This window comes from Marmota flaviventris, chromosome 9 (assembly GCF_047511675.1).
Source record: "Marmota flaviventris isolate mMarFla1 chromosome 9, mMarFla1.hap1, whole genome shotgun sequence".
Taxonomy (NCBI): domain Eukaryota; kingdom Metazoa; phylum Chordata; class Mammalia; order Rodentia; family Sciuridae; genus Marmota; species Marmota flaviventris.
This window is the reverse complement of record NC_092506.1, coordinates 92,789,017-92,807,936: the sequence shown is the minus strand read 5'-3', so window position 1 is coordinate 92,807,936 and position 18,920 is coordinate 92,789,017. Positions and strand designations below refer to the sequence as shown.

The 18,920-nt window shown below is 33.8% G+C and overlaps 1 protein-coding gene and 1 non-coding gene across 3 annotated transcripts in view; one reads left to right on the top strand and one right to left on the bottom strand.

Moving 5' to 3' along the window:
* Cwf19l2 (CWF19 like cell cycle control factor 2) overlaps positions 1 to 18,920 on the top strand; it is a 94,240-nt gene that overhangs the window by 56,362 nt on the left and 18,958 nt on the right. For both annotated transcript variants that reach the window (XR_011708597.1, XM_027930715.2), the window contains exon 13: positions 13,548 to 13,760. Coding sequence is in view for 1 of the 2 variants with exons in the window: in XM_027930715.2 (XP_027786516.2) it covers positions 13,548 to 13,760 (213 nt within the window). In the remaining variant the exon portion in view is untranslated. The remainder of the gene's footprint in view (positions 1 to 13,547; positions 13,761 to 18,920) is intronic.
* On the bottom strand, positions 15,858 to 15,990 carry LOC114089066 (small nucleolar RNA SNORA66). Its single transcript, XR_003582121.1, has one exon. It is a non-coding gene; the product is annotated as a small nucleolar RNA SNORA66 (small nucleolar RNA).

Sequence of the window (18,920 nt, the reverse complement as noted above, 5' to 3'; positions counted from 1 at the left end):
AACAGCAAATGAAAAGGATCTGAACCAGAGACAAGCTTGAAGAACACCAAGGGATAGTAAAAAGACAAATGTGACTGGAAGTAAAGGGAGAAAGAGAAAGACAAGATGAGATTGGAGACGCACAAGAAATGAGATATTAAAGTCTCACAGACCATATAGTGAGAAATTCTGATTTTGTTTTGAATGATGGGAAGCTATTTGAAGTTTTTTAGTGGGTATTGGCATGATCATGGTTTCTTATATTTTGATCTTATTTTTCTACTATTCTTTTGAGAGGTAATATACAGTGAAATTCTTATGATAGACAATAGATATTCAATAAGTCTTTTCTTCACTTTCCATTCATTTTTTTGTTTTGTTTTTACATGATTTAGATATTTCCTAAAAATTTTAAGCAGAAATCAGCCAGTATTGATTGCATAAGTTAAACTATAAACTGGACAAATAAGTGTACAACTGATATAAATTCAATCTTGATTTTTATGAAAGAGATGGTTTGGATGACTTATATATTGTCAAATGTGTAGTTCTGTTGTATTAACATTTTGGAAAAGATGTTATTTTTATCCAAGCAAATTGTTTTCTTTGTATTACTTAATGGAGATGTTAATTTGATTGAAGCAACTAAGGAAATGAAGACAATGCCAACCCTTTTCTCCTCCTATAATTAATTGTGTTAAGTTTTTCCTATGTGTTTTTGGTGAGTGAAGATTGAGTCATATATGATAGCAAAGGGAAGAAGGTAGACTTGAATTACATTAGGCAATTTTATATTAGAATAAAGGACAAAGGTGTTTTTTAAAATGCACACTTCAATACCAATTGTTACCTTTTTGCAGTAGAACTAATGGAGGTACAGGTTACTGTGGAAATGCTGATTTGGTATTGTGATTTTTAGTTCTGCCTGACAAATATCACACAGCATAGTAACAATGGGTTTTTGTACCACTAATAACTATAATTAGTTATGGAAAAAATTTGAAATAATAAAGCTTATGAAGTATTTAGAATATTAACTATGTCTATAAATACTGTACTTAATTATTTTTAAGTTTACGAATGAAGTAACTAAGTTATTACATTTTTTAGAACAAGTAATATCATTGATAGGTAATTTAGAGATGTTAAATATTTTCACGAAGAGACAGTGAAAGCTCCATTATATTTCTTCTTATTATTTTGAAAGGCATTAGTCAAGGATAAGGGTCAATAAAGTTTTCCTGTAATAGGCAAGATGGTAAATAGGGTTGGCTTTCTGTTTCAGCTTTTTGCTCTGCTATTTTGGCACAAAAGCAGCCATATATAACATTGCTTCCTAAAAATTTTAAGCAGAAATCAGCCAGTATTGATTGCATAAGTTATACACATTTTCTTTATCTATTCACCTGTTGAAGGACACCTATGTTGGTTCCATAGCTTGGCTTTGGTGAATTGAGCTGCTGTCAATATTAATGTGGCTGCATCACTGTAGTATGTTGATTTTAATCATTTGGGTATATACTGATGAGTGGGATAACTGGGTCAAATAGTGGTTCGATTCCCAGTTTTCTGAGGAATCTCTGTTCTGCTTTTCAGAGTGGTTGCACCAATTTGCAGTCCCACCAGCAATGTACGAGTGTATCTTTTTCCCCACATCCTTTCCATTGTTTCTTGTTTCTTGTATTCTTAATAATTGCCATTATGACTGGAGTGAGGTGAATTTTCAGTGTAGTTGTAATTTGCATTTTTCTAGTCACAAGTGATGTTGCACATTTTTTCATATATATGTTGACTGATCATATTTCTTCTTCTGTGAAGCATCTGTACAGTTCCATTGTCCATTTATTGATTGGGTTATTTATTTTTTGGTGTTGTTTTGAGCTCTTTATATGTCCTGGAAATTAATTCTCTATCTGAGGTGCTGTGGCAAAGATTTTCTCCCATTCTGTAGGCTCTCTTCATGTGCTTAATTGTTTCCTTTGCTGTGAAGAAACTTTTAGTTTCAAACATTCCATTTATTGATTCTTGATTTTACTTCTTGCACTTTATGATTCTTGTTAAGGAATTTGGTTCCTAAGCTGACAAAGTGGAGAATTGGGCCTGATTTTTCTTCTAGAAGGCACAGGGTCTTTGGTCTAATGCCAAGGTCCTTGATCCACTTTGAGTTGAGTTTTGTGCCGGGGTAGAGATAGAGGTCTAATTTCATTTTGTTACATATGGATTTCAGTTTTCCCAGCACCATTTGTTGAAGAGGCTATCTTTTCTCCACTGTATGTTTATGACGCCTTTGTCTAGTATGAGATAACTGTATTTATGTGGGCTTGTCTCTGTGTCTTTTATTCCTTACTATAAGTCTTTATGTCTGTTTTGGTGCCAATACCATGCTGTTTTTGTTACTATAGCTCTGTAATATAATTTAAGGTCTTGTATTGTGATGCTTTCTGTTTTACTTTTCTTGTTGAAGATTGCTTTGGCTATTCTGGGTCTTTTATTTTTCCAAGTGAGTTTCATGATTGCTTTTTCTATTTCTATGAAGAATGTCATTAGAATCTTCATAGGAGTTGCATTAAATCTGAATAGTGCTTTTGATAGTATGGCTATTTTTACAATATTAATTCTACCTAGCCAAGAACATGGGAGATCTTTCTGTCTTCTAAGTCTTCCTCAATTTATTTCTTTAAAGTTCTATAGTTTTCATTGTAGAGGTCTTTTACCTCTTTTATTAGATTGATTCCCAAATATTTTATGTTTTTTGAGGCTATTGTGAATGGAATAGTTTTCCTAATTTCTCTCAGTTGATTCATCATTGATGCATAGGAATGCAATTGATTTATGGGTGTTAATTTTATATCCTGCTACTTAGCTGAATTCATCTATGAATTCTAGAATTTAAATATAGAATCATGTCATCGGCAAATAGGGATAATTTTTTTTCTTTTTTTTATTGGTTGTTCAAAACATTACAAAGCTCTTGACATACCATATTTCATACATTAGATTCAAGTGGGTTATGAACTCCCATTTTTACCCCATATACAGATTGCAGAATCACATTGGTTACACATCCACATTTTTACATAATGCCATATTAGTAACTGTTGTATTCTGTTACCTTTCCTATCCTCTACTATCCCCCCCTTCCCCTCCCAAATAGGGATAATTTAATTCTTCTTTTCCTATCTGTATCCCTTTAGTTTCTGTTTTCAAATGTCTCTGATTGGATTCCAGGGCTGTGTTGAACAGAGATGGTGAAGAGGGCATCTATTGAGATAATCATGTGATTCTTGTCTTTAAGTCTATTGAAGTGATGATTTATGTTTATTGATTTCCTTATGTTGAACCCTTGGATGAACCCCACTTTATTATGGTGCACTATCTGTTTAATATGTTTTTGTATGCAATTTTCCAGTATTTTATTAAGAATTTTTGCATCTAAGTTCATCAGGGATATGGGTCTGAAATTTCCTTTACTACTTGTGTCTTTGTCTGGTCTTGGTATTAGATACTAGCTTCATAGAGTGAGTTTGGAAGGGTTCCCTCCATTTCTATTTCATGAAATAATTTGAGGAGGATTGGTTTTAATTCTTTGAAGGTATGGTAGAACTTGGCTGAGAATCCATTTGGTCCTGGGCTTTTCTTTCTTGGTAGGCTTTTGATGGTGTCTTTAATTTCATTGCTTGAAATTGATGTGTTTAAATTTTCTATGTCCTGATTCAATTTGAGTAGGTCATATGTCTCTAGAAATTTGTTGATGTCCTCAAGATTTTCTATTTTATTAGAATATTAATTTTCAAAATAGTTTCTGGTTATCGTCTATATTTCAGTAGTATCTGTTTTGATATTTCCTTTTTAATCACTAATTTTAGTAATTTGAGTTTTTTCTTTCTTTCTCTTCATTAATTTGGCTAAGGGTTTATCAATTTTATTTATTTTTTCAAAGAACCAGTGTTTTGTTCTGTCAATGTTTTGAATTATTTCTTTTGTTTCAATTTAAATTATTTTAGCTCTGATTTTAATTATTTTCTGTCTTCTACTGCTTTTAGTGATTTGTTCTTCTTTTTCTAGGGCTTTGAGATGTAAAATTAGGGCATTTATTTGTTGACTTTCCATTCTTTTAATGAGTGAGCTCAAGGCAATGAACTTTCCTCTTAGCACTCCTTTCATAGTATCCCTGAGAGTTTGATATGTTGTATTGCTATTCTTATTTACCTATAAAAGTGTTTTTTTATTTCCTTCCTAATTTCTTTTGCTATCCATTTATCATTCAGTAGCGTATTTAGTCTCCAGGTGTTAGAATAGCTTCTATTTTTATTTTATCATTGATTTCTAATTTTATTCCATTATGATCTGATAGAATGCAAGGTATTATCTCAATTTTTTTGTATTTGTTGAGAGTTGTTTTGTGGCCCAAGATATGGTCTATTTTAGAGAAGGATCTGTGTGCTGCTGAGAAGAAAGTGTGTTCAGATGGATGAAATATTCTGTATATGTCTGTTAAGTCTAAATTACTAATTTTATTTTTTAGTTCTATAGCTTCTTCATTTAATTTTTATCTGGAGGATCTATTCAGTGTTTTGTTAAAGTCACCCAGTATTATTGTGTTGTGGTCTTTTTCATTCTTGAAGTTGAGAAGGGTTTGCTTGATGTATGTAGATACTCCATGTTGGGGTCATAAATATTTACAATTGTCATGTCTTGTTGATATATAATTCCCTTTAACAGTATAAAATGTCCTTTCTTATCGCTTCTGATTAACTTTGGCTTGAAGTCCACTTTACCTGATATGATAGAAACCCTTGCTTGTTTACCGAGATCCATGTGAATGATATATCCCATCTTTTTACCTTTAGTCTGTGGATGTCTTTGCCTATGAGGTGAGTCTCATGGAGTCAGCATATTATTGGATCTTGTTTTTAGATCCAATCTACCAGTCTGTGTCTTTTTTTTTAAGATTTTTTTTTCTAAGATGGACACAATATCTTTATTTTATTTATTTTATGTGGTGCTGAGAATTGAACCCAGTGCCTAACCTGTGCGAGGCAAGCTCTCTATTGCTGAACTTATAACCCGACTCAGGTTATAGAAAGAGAGAACCATTGTGCTTGGCTGATAGCAGAAGAAAACAGAGAGAGATTAAAGGGAAACAGATAAGTGAGAGAAAAAAAAATATAAAGTAAAAATTTTTAAAATTAAAATTAAGAAAAAAACAAGACTGAAATATACTAACAAACTTCTTAGTCGTCAAAATACTGATTCATGAAAAATAACTTGTTTCAAAAATGATAGACATGAGAAAAGAAAAAAAATATGAATATGTATAAATGTCCATGAACCATTAAGTCCACAATTAAGCAGAGAAAAGAAAAAAGATAAAGAAAAAAAATCCTAATGAAAAGTTAAAAAGTTGTTTCTGTTGGAGTTCAAAAATTTCTCAGCTTCTCTTCTCAGTGGTTAGGTGGGGCTGTTTGGAGTATGTATGAGTGTGTGGTTGCTAGGGTGAGAGAGGTAATCCCATGGGGAACTCCTGGAAGTGAGGTTTAGGTTTAGGTAGGCTCCAGGCTCTTCACCAGTTGGATGCCAGTTGGTCTCAAGATTTAAAATCATACACCTCTAGGCCCCACCAGTTGCTGGTCCATACTAGAAGATTACACCCCAGGGATCTCCCCTGAGTTCTATTTGTGTGGTTGAGGAGCCAATTCTTAGTTCACTACCTCACCTGTATAATCTAAGTTTCCTGGTCTTAGGTTCAATCTCCAAGTCAATCTCTCCTGCACCTACTCTTTCAAATTCCTGGCCAGGTGCGCCTCTCCTGGCCAGTCCTGCAAGCAGCCAGATAGGAGGGGGAGAGAGAGCCATTTGGGTTTCAATGACCAGTTATCACTTGTGTAAACCTCTCTTCATGTTTGATTTTCTCCTAGTTATTTAGGCATACTCTATGTCTTCAGTGTGAGTTTGATAGGCCTGTATTTTAGGCTGGACTAGGGTTTGTCAGGAATCATCTCTCTCAGCTGCTGGTCCCCATGCCGTGGTTGCAAAATGGTTCCTTCTTCTGTCCTCTGCATGCTACTGGGAGAGATTCAGTTTCTTTCCCATACAAGGCTGTTGTGCAGCATTCCTTTCAGTTTAGTTGGGCTGTGTTTTTGATCTATAAACCTCTGTACTCAGATATGCCCTAGTCCTCCTAAAAATGTGCGTTCCTTTAATTTCCGTATCCCTCCACTGTGCTCATTGAGGGACTGCTGTGGTAATGCCTCAGTAGCAGCTGTGGCACTGGAGATTTTGTCCTTATTTTATTGTATCCAATCTCCTAAGTCCTCTATCTGCTTTGAGTGTCCAATATTAAATTCCAGTAAAGTCCCCTACTTTTTGTTTTGTTTTTGTTCACCCACCTTTCTGAGAAGCTGCCTGTCTGTTTTCTTGATTTTATGCCACAGAGTAGCCTGGAAAGTGACCTGCTCTATTTTGCTATCTTCAACAAATATTAGTTGATCTCATTCAATGTGTGTTCTCTTACTGCTGATATCATTGGCACATGAGGAAACATGCTCCTTGCTTTTGGAGCTTATAGGCTTGTGAATGAAAAGAAAAATAGATAATTACAAAAAATTAATTCTGTAATTATGAAAGTGCAAAATACTGTGAAAGATAAGGACAAAGTCTTGTGAGAGCAACACCAGAGATCTAACTAAGAGACAGGAAAGAGTTCATGTTAGACAATAAGTCTGATATTCCCTCTGTTGTGTTTTTAAACATATCCAGTTGTCTTTTGCTGTTGGTGTATATTTTACTTTTTATTGATATCTTATATTGATTCATTTGATTTTTACTATCCACTTTTTTCTTGCAACTCTTTAATTCAGGTTATATTCAGTCTTTCCAATTGTATTTTTACAACTTTAATAATGTCTCTTACTTATAATGAGGTCAAGAAGGCACCTGATGCCAAATATGAGCTTGATTTTACTTGTTTTAATAGGGAATTATTTTTTTAATACTTTCTATATTTCTTGGTTTTTACAAAAATAATCTACATAATTAATGAAAAAAGGAACAATAAGAAATATCCAGAAAAAGAAGGGAGTATTCATCTATTTTCTTACAATATATATGCCAGTGTATTTATTATGATTTTCTACATATATTAAACATATATTATCTTCCTTTGAAATAACAGAATCAAGAATTTAATATTTTGGGAAGGGACCTTAGTAATATTGCTTAACCTTCCACATTTTACAAGTGAGGAAACTGAGACTCCAAGAGAATCAAAGGGCTTATGCAATACCAAGTGACTTTCCTAATTCCCGCGTTGCAAAAGGCAGCACCAGAGCTTCAATTTTTAACTCCCAGGCCAGCTTTTGTCATTAAATAGTACTGCCTTTCAAATGACTCATGTTAATGGGTAGTTGTTGATTACCGCCTAGATTTAATTGTCTTTGTCTAATTTGCATGTGTCATTTATTGGTATTGGGAATAATAAGTTGTGTATGCTTTGTTCTTTCTTAAAATACATTGTATTGACTTCAACATTGTTTAAATATAAACTCTTCCGTTTAAAATTTAAGACATCAGTGTTTCCTTGGCAACATAAACTCTGCCACATTTTCATGAGATCTATATACATCTTTCCTCATTAATTTTGTTTGCACTGTAGGCAGTAATTTTGTCCTTTTTGTATGACAAAGCATTAAAAATGGGCTGGAGGGAGGAAAAACAGAAGGTACAAGAGAAGACTAGTAAGGGAGAAGAAAAATTACCTGATTCCCTCACAGGTAATTAGGGTTTTACCTTAGATTTTCAGATGATTTTATCATCTAATAACAGAAGTTTGTATTTCTATTGATAGTTGTATTATTCCTGTGTTATACTTCTTTTTAGGGTTTAATATATTTTCTGATGGAAGTAAACTTTAAAATACCCATTGCATACTTCCAGAATACACAGTAGAACTTAATCTTTTACTGTTTTATTTTCAGCAAACTGTAGCATTAATAAAAAATCTTGAGAGATTAACTGACATACCTTTATTAAAAATTTGATTAGAATAAGATAAGGGATATTGAAATTGCCAACTTCTTGTAACACCCTTTGGTCATTTTAGTTTTCATGGTAGACATTTCCATTCTCATAGACATTTTGTAGATACAGGGTGAAATTAGATTTGGAAGAAGCTAATCCAAGCATGTGGAATCGTGTCTATTTTCTTCTGACATCCCCTACAGGAAATTTGAAATTTGTATGTCAAAAAATGGGAGAGGTTATATTTTGCTTTTATATGGGACTGAAAAAGATGTTGGCATGAATCCATTCCAAGCTTCTTAACTAAGTAGTTTTTTTCTGAAACTCATTTGATGGGTGCAGCAAGTGGGAGAGATTTAGGAATGCCAGAGAATTAATTTATTTAACATTCTTTAGTTCAGAGTCAGTTTTGTTTTTAACCATAACAACTATTAAGATTTTAACCACTTTAAGTATACAATTCAGTGGCATAAATACGTTCACAGTGTTGTACAAACAGCAGTATGGTCCATTTCCAGAACTTTTTTCATTATCTTAAACAGATGTTCTATACCCATTAACAGTGCCTCCCCTTCTCACACTCTTTCTCTTTTCTCCTTCCCTCTCAGTCTTTATGAATTTCCACCTTCTAGGTAATTTACATAAGTACAATCATGTACACTATTTGTCATTTTGTATCTGACTTTTGTCTCTTAGCATGTCTTTAGTTCATTCATGTTATATTATGTATCAGAATTTCATTCCTTATTAAGAATGAATCATATTTTTTTTCTCATTTGTTAATTGATATACATTTGGGTTGTTTCTACCTTTTAGCTACCGTGAATAGTGCTGTGAACATTGTTATCGTACAGGTATCTGAGTCTCTGCTTTCAATATTGAGGGGTATTATATCTAGACATGGAATTCTAAATCAAATGGTAGATCTGCTTAACTTTGAGGAACTACCACAGTTTTCCATAGAGGCTGTATAATTTTACATTCTCAGGAGCAATGCACAAGGGTTCCAGTTTCTCTACATTCTCCTCAGTATTTTTTCTTCTCCTCCTTCTTCACAAAAGAAAAAAAAATAGCAATACTAATGGGTGAGGTCCCAGTTCTTAATTAATTACTTTAATATTTTAACCATTTTAATTATACAATTCAGTGGCATAAATACATTCACAGTGTTGTACAACTAGTAGTATGATCCATTTCCAGAACTTTTTTCATTATCTTCAACAGGTGTTCTATACCCATTAATAGTGCCTCCTCTCACAATATTAATGTGGTAAGGTCCCAGTTCTTCACCATGGTGAGGTTTTATAAGGACCACTGGACAGTTCTCTCAGATTTTGACCTAAATTTAAATTACTTTTAATCGAATATACTGATTTAATAGTTTTTTCCATTTTTCTCTTTAAGGAAAAAAGGGTAAAGCATCATATGAAATTTATATTTTATTAGCAAATTCATCTTTTTTCCAATGAATTTGAGGATTTGGAGTTTGAAGGATAATTTTAGAGTTTTGATTAAAACTTGATTTAAAAGCAGTGTCATAAACTTAAAATGCTTTGGTAAGAATTAGGCTATAGTTAGTAATCCCTGTGTAATACTGCAATATTAATTACATAAGTTTGTTTCACACCATTGTTTCTACATAATGATGCTAAAAAAAAAGTCTTCAGTTTTCATTGAAGGATCATATTAGTGTTTGATTTTTTTTCTAACATGCAAATAAATTTGTTAAATTTTAGGGTTTTTTTTAATTCAGATTTCAGAATGGGAAAAAAGTTACTTTTTAAGATTAGAAGATATTTAATATTTTTGTATGCTTAATATTTATGTTATTTCACCAACTTCTTCTATTTCTAGGCCTGAATTTAGAAACTGATGAGACAGATTATCAGTAATATTTTATCTTAAGTCTCCAGTTCATGTAGATGGTTATTGGTAGTGAACACAGAATAACTCCCTACAACAATGTCATCTGAATTCCTCGGGGAAAAGGTGTCTTAACCTTGGTACTTTTGACATTTTGGGCTGGCTAACTATTATGGAAGAGCTCTCTGTGTAGGCTGTTTAGCAGCATCTACCCTGTCAATACCAGTAGCAATCTCTCCTGCTCCAAACTTGTGACAACGGATAATGTCTCCAAACATTGCCAGATATCCCAGGTTGGGGAGTGGCTTGGTCACAAAATTGCCCTTATTTGAGAACACTCTACTGGGAGTATCTGGGAAAACATATTAGCAACTACCATTTTTTGAGGACTTGTTCTATGCCAGGCTCTTTACGTACATTAATGCTTATAAATATCTGTCAGTATTGGTATTAATCCATTTAATAAACAAGAACTGAGCTGATATTCATTAGCCTGTCCATGATTGTATATCCCCTTTTTTGTGTCTCTTGTCAATGCACAGTGCTATCTAACCTAGCTCAGAAAGCAAAGAGTTATCCCAAAGGGTATTACTATACTCTTGCATGTTGTTGCCACCTAGATGGCATTTGTAATTAAGTCTTCTAAAAGTCATTTCACTGTTATATTTTGCCAGCTACTTCAGATGATTGATAACATGGTAAGAAATGTGAATTCAGTGAGCATAGAGCCATTGCCATACTTCATTTGCTGTGAAATTAATCCCTGGGTCAAAAGTAGTGATGTGTGGAATCCATGATAGTGTAAGTCCCCACACAGTTTTGGTAGCAGCATTGTATGCAAAGAAGGAAAATCCATATCCAGAAAAGATATCTATTTCAGTAAGAACAAAGCACTGGCCTTTGCGTCATGGAAGCACTCATGTATTCACCTTGCCACCAGGTAACTGCCTTATCACTCTAGGGAATGCCATATTAGATTCTCAGTATTGTTTTCTTGTTGGCATATTAGGCATTCAGCAGTGGCCATAGCCAGTTTGACTTTGGTGAGTGAAAATTCATGTTACTGAATTCATACATATTTCCTATCTCTGCATGGCCACTTTGTTTATAAACTTGTTGGGGCAATGGTGGGAGTGACTAGTGACTTAAGTATTTTTATATAGAACACAAATGTCTTCCTAGTCTGTATTCATCTGGAGACCTGTATTCCCAGACCTCCTTGTTACAGATTCTTTAATTGTGTTTTGAGTTCCTAACCATCCAGCTAAACATGTTAGAGTGTCCTAAAGCCCACCAACACTTCTGACACCAACTAAAAGTTTATCAGACCCCATGATCACCCTCGGGTTAAATATTTTGCTAGAAGAACTCACAGAATTCACTTAAAGCTGTTATTCTCATGGTAATGGCTGATTACACAGGAAGGATTCAGATAAAAATCAGACAAAGAAAAAACATGTAGAACAGAGTCTCAGAGAGCTCTGAGTATAAAGTTGCCAGTTGTCCTTTCCCAGTTGGGACTTGTATGCAGGGCTTCTATTCTAGGAATGATTTGTGATGATATACACAAAATATTGCCACAATCATGGAAGCTCACTCAAGCCTTAGTTTGCAGAATTTTTATTAGACTTTTGTCACGTAGACATGAATAATTGACCATGCTGATGACCTTGATTTCTGCTGTGGAGGTGGAGCTGATATTCAGCCTAAAGCCATATAATAAAGCCACTTAAACACATTGTTAGCACTTACTATCTAGTTTGGCCCAAGGATTCTAGGTGAACACAGATCCTTATCAGGCAAGACATTCTGAAGGTTTAGAGAATTTTTCTGAGAAGCAGAGGGCAAAGGCCCTATCTCTCTCTTTAGATGAAATGAATTCTTTTTTTTCTTTTTTGGTACTGGAGATTGAACCTAGGGGCGCTTAATCACTGAGCCACATCCCGAGCACTTTTTATATTTTATTTAGAGACAGGGTCTTTTGAAGATGCTTAGGACCTCACTGAATTGCTGAGGCTGGCTTTGAACTTGTATTTCTCCTGCCTCGATCTCCCCAACCATTGGGATTATAGGTGTGTGCCACCATGCCTGGCTCGTTTTTTTTTTTTTTTTTGTGATGCTGGGGATTGAACCCAGGGCTTGTGCATGCGAGGCAAGCACTCTATCAACTGAGCTATATCCCCAGCACCAGTCTTGCTCTTTTTAAATAGTTTTATTAAGATAGAATTAATATATCATTCAATTCACCCATTTGTAAGTGTACAATTCAGTGGTTTATTAATAGTGTACAAGTATCACCACTGCCAATTTTAGAACATTTTATCACCTCAAAAGGAAATATTATACCTTTTAGTTATCACTTCCTAATTCTCTCAACTTTTCCCTTTTTGTCTCTAACCAACCACTAATCTATTTTCTGTCACTGTAGTTTTCCTTTTAATTTTATATGAATGGAATTATATAATCATTTCTTTATGTATGTATGTGTGACTGGATTTATTTCACTGAGATAATGTTTTTACAGGTCATCCATGTTGTTGTAGGCATCAGTACTTCATTACTTTTTAAGGCTGTGTAATATGCCATTATGTAGATATACCACAGTTTGTTTATCCATTTATTAGTTGATAAACATTTGGGTTGTTTTCATCTTTTGAGTCTATGAAGAATACTCTGTAGAGATTTATGTATTGAGTTTTTACATGGGTATATGTTTTTATTTCTCTTCGCTAGAAGTGAAAATTCTGGGTCTTATGGTAACTCAAACCTTTGTTTGAGTTAAAATGTGTTTGTTTGAGGAATTACCATTGTGTTTTCCCTAACAGCTATATCATTTTACATTACTACCAGCAGTGTCTAAGGATTTCAATTTCACCACATCCTTGACAACAGTTGTATGTTTGATTCCAGCCATCCTAAAGTGTGAAGAGGTTAATTCATTGTGGTTTTGATTTGCATTTTCCTAAAAATTAATGATTTTGAGTATCCTTTTTCAAGGGTACACAGATAGGAGATTCAGTCTCTCTATGGTTGTTTTAGCAGAAGAACCAAAGCTTTTATTAATTATGTCTTTCTCTGTGTGTGATTTTATAGCTTACACCTAAGGTAATTTGACCATCCATATAATGTAGAGCTTTTAAAAGTTTCAAACAACTTCTTAAATAAAATTTGTGTTTTATGTTTTAAAAGCATTACTCTTTCCATAGTTTATATTGGGGAAGGTATGGCAAAGGTGCCTGGAGATAAGGCAGAGTTTCATGTTTATATAGTGTGTGTGCTTATTTTTTAAATGAAGGTAGTTACTTGGCCTCTCTTGTTTCAGTTTCCTTGTCTCTTAAGTGAAAATGACAGTGTCCCCCCATTGGAGTATAAAATATAATACAATTGCATGGAATTGCACATAGTTAGTATTCAGTAAACTTTAGTTGTGATGATGTTGTTCGTGATAATGATAATGATTAATTGACCCTTGAAGATCAAGTTCAGACTTTACTTATTTTTGTTGTTGGGTCAAACACAGTAAGTGCAATATCCTCAGCTCACAAACTTAGATTTTAATTAAGTTTTATTTTTTCTTAATATATGAATTTTATCATAGAACGCATAGATAAGATTTTGATATACTATTATACAATAAAATATTAACTGCTGCCTTCTTTGCCCTACTACTTTTATTGATTTTTCAGTTTATGGGAAAAACTGATGGAGATTATTATACTCTGGACGACATGTTTGTCTCCAAAGCAGCTGAGAGACAACATCTTGGCGAAGAGGAAGAGAACCAGAGGAAAAGAGCTATTGCTGAGCATCAGAGTCTTGCTGCACAAATGGAAAAATGTCTTTATTGTTTTGACAGCTCTCAATTTCCTAAGCACCTTATTGTTGCAATAGGCATTAAGGTAAGAAATATGACATTTATTGATCTAATGAGAAGATTTTATAGTATATGTAGATTTGCCTCTTTCTTCATATATCTCTAAGATTCCTAAAGAATGTCTTTGTTTTTTCTGTGTTTCAATATTTTTTCCATCCACGATTCCTCCATAGAAAGTATAAATATTAAAATGACATGAAGCTCACATCTTGAGTGATTCTATTTTATTGAGAGGAGCTACTGGGAAGTGATTAAACTGCAGACTTTGGAATCACATTTCTTGACCTCAGATTCTGCCTCTATCATTTATCAGCCTTCTGACATTGTACCAGGTGATTCTTAGCATTAAAGTCACCTCAGAGGGGTTCAATCTGAAGTAGCTTCACTTTCTTTTTATACTTTCTCATAAAACTTGTTTCTTCATAGAATAATAGCTCACAATTTGAAGATTTTTTACTACATTTTTTAACTTGGTTATTAGACCTCCACTCTAGTCATCAAACTTCATGAACAGATGTAGCTTTTCCTCGCCATCATATATCAGTCATCTGGTTCTGTTCCTTGTACATAATAGGGCTTTATTTCAATTAACATTTATTCTTACATTAGGTAAATATTTTTTGTATCTGTAATATGCCAAAATCTAATTACTTATGAGAAAAGTGGAGAATCAGGTATACTTTTGAAGATTATGTTATAGTCCTAATTTAAGAGACAGTTAATTTTTATAGAGCAAATATAGTAAGGAAATGGGATAAAATGATGGGGGAGTATATAATTTTTTAAAAAGTAGACTTCTGAGGTATTTTAGTAAGTTGTATAAGATGAGAAAGAGCAAGAGATATGAAGTTACGAAGGAATATGTTTCAGGAAGGGGCATCAGTGAGTGAAAAGTCATGAGGAAATGAGTTTGGCATTCGTAGAACAGAAAGAAGCCTGGAGTGAAGTAAGAAAAAGTGATAGTTTAAGAAGCTGAAAGAATGAATGCTAATTTCAGGAACTGGTAGTTTGGGGAATAGACACAAACATTTATTTATTTGTTTATATACTCTTGTCTATGTATGTGGGCGTGAACCCCACCCGCAGTCTTTAATATTTTTAGATCATTAGGATAGTCAGTTTGGGTTTTAATTTCTTTTATGTAGTAAATATTTATTCCCCTTTAGTGTCATTTATACTTTTAAAAATATAGCAATAATTAAACATTAAGTAACATTTAATATGTTTCTATAATGCCTTAGAAGTTTGGGGATTATTTTACATGACTTCATTTTCTCTAGTATACTGAAAATAGTCTGTCCAGGGAGACAGGTATTATGAGTGTAAACCAGTTGAAAGCCTCCTGTTTTATATATTGTATCTTTGTCTCTTTTGTATTGCTATAAGAGAATTCCTGGGGCTGGAATAAAGGAAAGAGGTTTATTTATCTCACAGTTCTGGAAGCAAGTGGTAGAGTTTGGATCTGGAACATCCCTCAAAGGCTCATGTATTGAAGGGTCCTCAGGGCAGCAACGTTAAGAGGTAGAGCTTTTGGGAAGTGACTGGATTCTGAAGATTTTGATTTTTTAATTGACTAATCCATTGATGGGTTCATAGCTGATGGTATTATTGGAAGGTTGTGGAAACCTTAGAAGGGGGCTCAGTTGGGGAAAGTTGATCACTGGTTAAATCTTGTCCCTGGTTCCTCACCCCCACCTACCCTTCTCTCTGCTTCCTTTTCTGGCAGCTTTTCTCTGTCATGCCCTTTCACCACGACATTTACCTCACCTTAGGCCCAAAGCAGTGAGCTGGTTGATCATGGACTGAAATCTCTGAAACTGTGCCCCCAAATAAATATTTCCTCCTTGAAGTTGTTTTTATAAGTTATTTTGTCACTGTAATAAAAAAACTGACTGCGACATGAGGGAAGTTTAAGATCATGGTGTCAGCACTTATTTGGCTTCTGTTGATAGCTTTATGTTGCTCCGCGCTTGTTGGAAAAGTGTAAAGAGAGCCTGGAGGGTAGAAGAGATCACTTGGCAAGAGAATGATAAGCCAAATTCACTTTATAACATCATAATTTCGTGGGAACTTTATAAGGGTGGAGACCCCATGACTCAATCATCTCTTAAAATTTTTCTTATTCTGTATTAGGACAGAGTGGGCTACCTCAGTAGCTTCTGAGGCTAATACATTCCTGTCACAACAATTACTTTAGTAAAGCTGGTTTCTTTATCTACTGACACATCATATAAAGCTAGTGACTGAGTTTGCACCCTGTTTACCTCCTAAGCATCCTAACATCTCTCAACACATTATATTTCAACCTGAGTTTCTGTGGGGACTTCCCATATCCAAACCATCACAGGCTGTGTTTAAGGAAGGCATTTGTTATTTCACTGCCCAGTGGAAATGGTCAGCCAGTAGATAGATGTTTCTGTTTCTTCAATTCTTTCTACTATACCATCTCATGCATCCCCTTTCCCTTTCTTCTCAGTTTTCTTCTTTTACTAAGAGATAATCCATATTTTCCAAAATACTTCTCTGCTTTCAGTTTACTAAGAGTTGGCCAATTTGTTTGTTTGTTTTTCTTTCAGGCTTGGCTTTTCATTCTGAAGTCTTTGAAATTATTTGAATCTCTTCTTTCTCCACCTGTGCTTTATTCTGCTATTTTTTCCCTAAAAACTATAATCTACCTTCAGTGTTACATCTATGAATATTTCAATATAGAAATGTTTTAAATATTGATTACAAAGAATTTCATCAATTTCCTACAGTATCTGACTGCCTGTCTCACCCATTTTAACTATAGATCATTTTCTTCACCTGGACAAACCAGAGGTCTTTCTCTTTAGTAAGTCACATATGATTGTGAGTTTCCCTTAGTAAGTCACATATGATTGTGAGTTTTTAAGGAATTACTTGGAGCCTAAGGTGAAATAGCAAACAGTATTTCAGAGCAATTCAATAGTTTTCACTGAGCTTGAATTTGTAATATTTAAAGTAATAAATCCAAATATGTTAATGAGATTATATTAGTATTACTTAGAATCAGACAGTTAATAACTTTCTGATCATCCCTATCCTTTTATTTTTAATAAAAGTTTTTTGTTTTCCTTTTTGTCTTAACACTGTCCTTTATATTTTAAAATGTATATTATTTATTAGAACAGTTTTATATTTACAAAAAAATTGAGAAGTTTGTGTATATAGTTTCATATACCCCATGGCTGGTTTCCTCTATTTTTAACATTTTATACTAGTACAATACATTTTTAATAGTCAATTAATAATTACTTATATTGTTACTGAATATTTTTTTTCACATTTCTACCTTATATCCTCTTTCTCTTCCATGATCCACCCTAGGTTTTATGTTACATTTAGTAGTCGTGTCTCCTTAGGCTTCTCTTGGCATGGACAGTTCCCTAGACTATCTTGTTTTTGATAACCTTGATAGTTTTGAGGAGTACTGCTTAGGCATTCTTTCCTCTATTGGAATTTGTCTAATTAGACTGGGATTTTACTATTTGAAAGGAATTCCACAAAGCTAAAATGCCTTTCTTATATCAGTGGTCCATGCTGTCACATGACATGTCACTGTTGGCATCAACATTGATCACCTTGTCGAGTTAGTGGTTTTCATGTTTCTATATCTGTTGCCCCATATCCCTCCCATCCATATATACCCCTTGAAAGGAAGTCAGCCCACACAGCCCACACTCAAGCAGTAGTGATATGTCCTCTTTCTACACTAATTAACTTGGAATTTTTCTGCACAGTAGTTTTATCTCCTTTTTCCTCATTTATTATGTATTAACTCATTTATACTTATTTAATGTTTTTTCTTGTAGTCTAATACTGCTTTATTTTATTGTTCAACATGGCTGTTGAGAATTCTTTTAGTATTCCTTTGACATACTCCCATCGATGGGGTTTTTTGTTTTTTAAAAAATCTCTTCTTACTTTTTGGCACTATAAAGTGCTTCAGGTTCATCTTGCATTTCTCCTGGCTGAGTCCTAGAGTTGGCCACTTCTTCAGTGAGTCCATATTCCTTGTATTGGAGAATGGATCAAGATCAGTACACTTAGGTGTGCTCATTGCTACTGGCATGGTGTTCTTTTAGTCCCTCTGGGAGGAGGAGTAAAAAGATACATATGTGTATAAGCTACTAGATACATTTATCTATTACTGTTGCTCTTTGTAACCATCTGTATGTATATCAAGCTAAACATGAATTCATATTGATATCTTCAACTCTTAATCCATTACCACAGGAATTATTCTAGTTTCCTCTCTATGCTGATCTGTAAATTCTCACCCCAACAGTGAATATCCAGCTACCCATCATCCATTTACTTAATCATTCCATTCCAGTTCAATTCTATCAGAATTGCTAAGTTGTACTCCTGTGGGAAGCAACTTTTTATACTAGAGTGCAGTGGTTGTATCTAATTATATCCAAAAGGCCTTTAGTCTGCAGACTCCACTTATTTCTAGATTGACTTAGGTCCACACCTTTTGCTTTGTATTCTTTTCTTTGAGGTTATTTTGCATCTTATAAAGCAATTAGATTCTCTTGTTATAGCCTACATTCCTTACTGGAATTACTTAAATTTTCTTTTTAATCTCATATATGACGATTCATTCTTTGTGCTTTAAAATTCAATGGGTTTTAACAAATACATAATGTCACATATCCATTAATATAAAAATGATATTTTTACTGACCTGAAAATTACTGGTGCTGCACTTGTTCAGACATCCCTGTTTCCCCCTGAACTCTTGACATCTACTAATCTTTTTGATGTCTCTACTGCCCTTTTTAAAATGCCATATGATTTAAATCATAATTGATGTAGTCTTTTCAGACTGATTTATTTCACTTTATAATATGCATTTAAGGTGCTATCACATATTTTCATGGCTAGATAGGTATTTCTTTTTATTGCTGAACAGTTCTCCATTCTGTGGTGTATTAGTATGTTATTTCACCTATAGCATCCTATTTGCTTCCGATTTTTGGCAATTATGCATAGAGTTGTTACTAACATTTGCATATAGGTTTTTATATATACAGAAGTCTTCAAATCAATTGGGTAAATACTAGCTGGATTTTATGAAGCTTCCTTAAGCTTTGTAAGAAACTATATTCCAAAGTGTCTACCAATTTTGCATTCCAAATAGCAGTGAACAAGAGTTTCT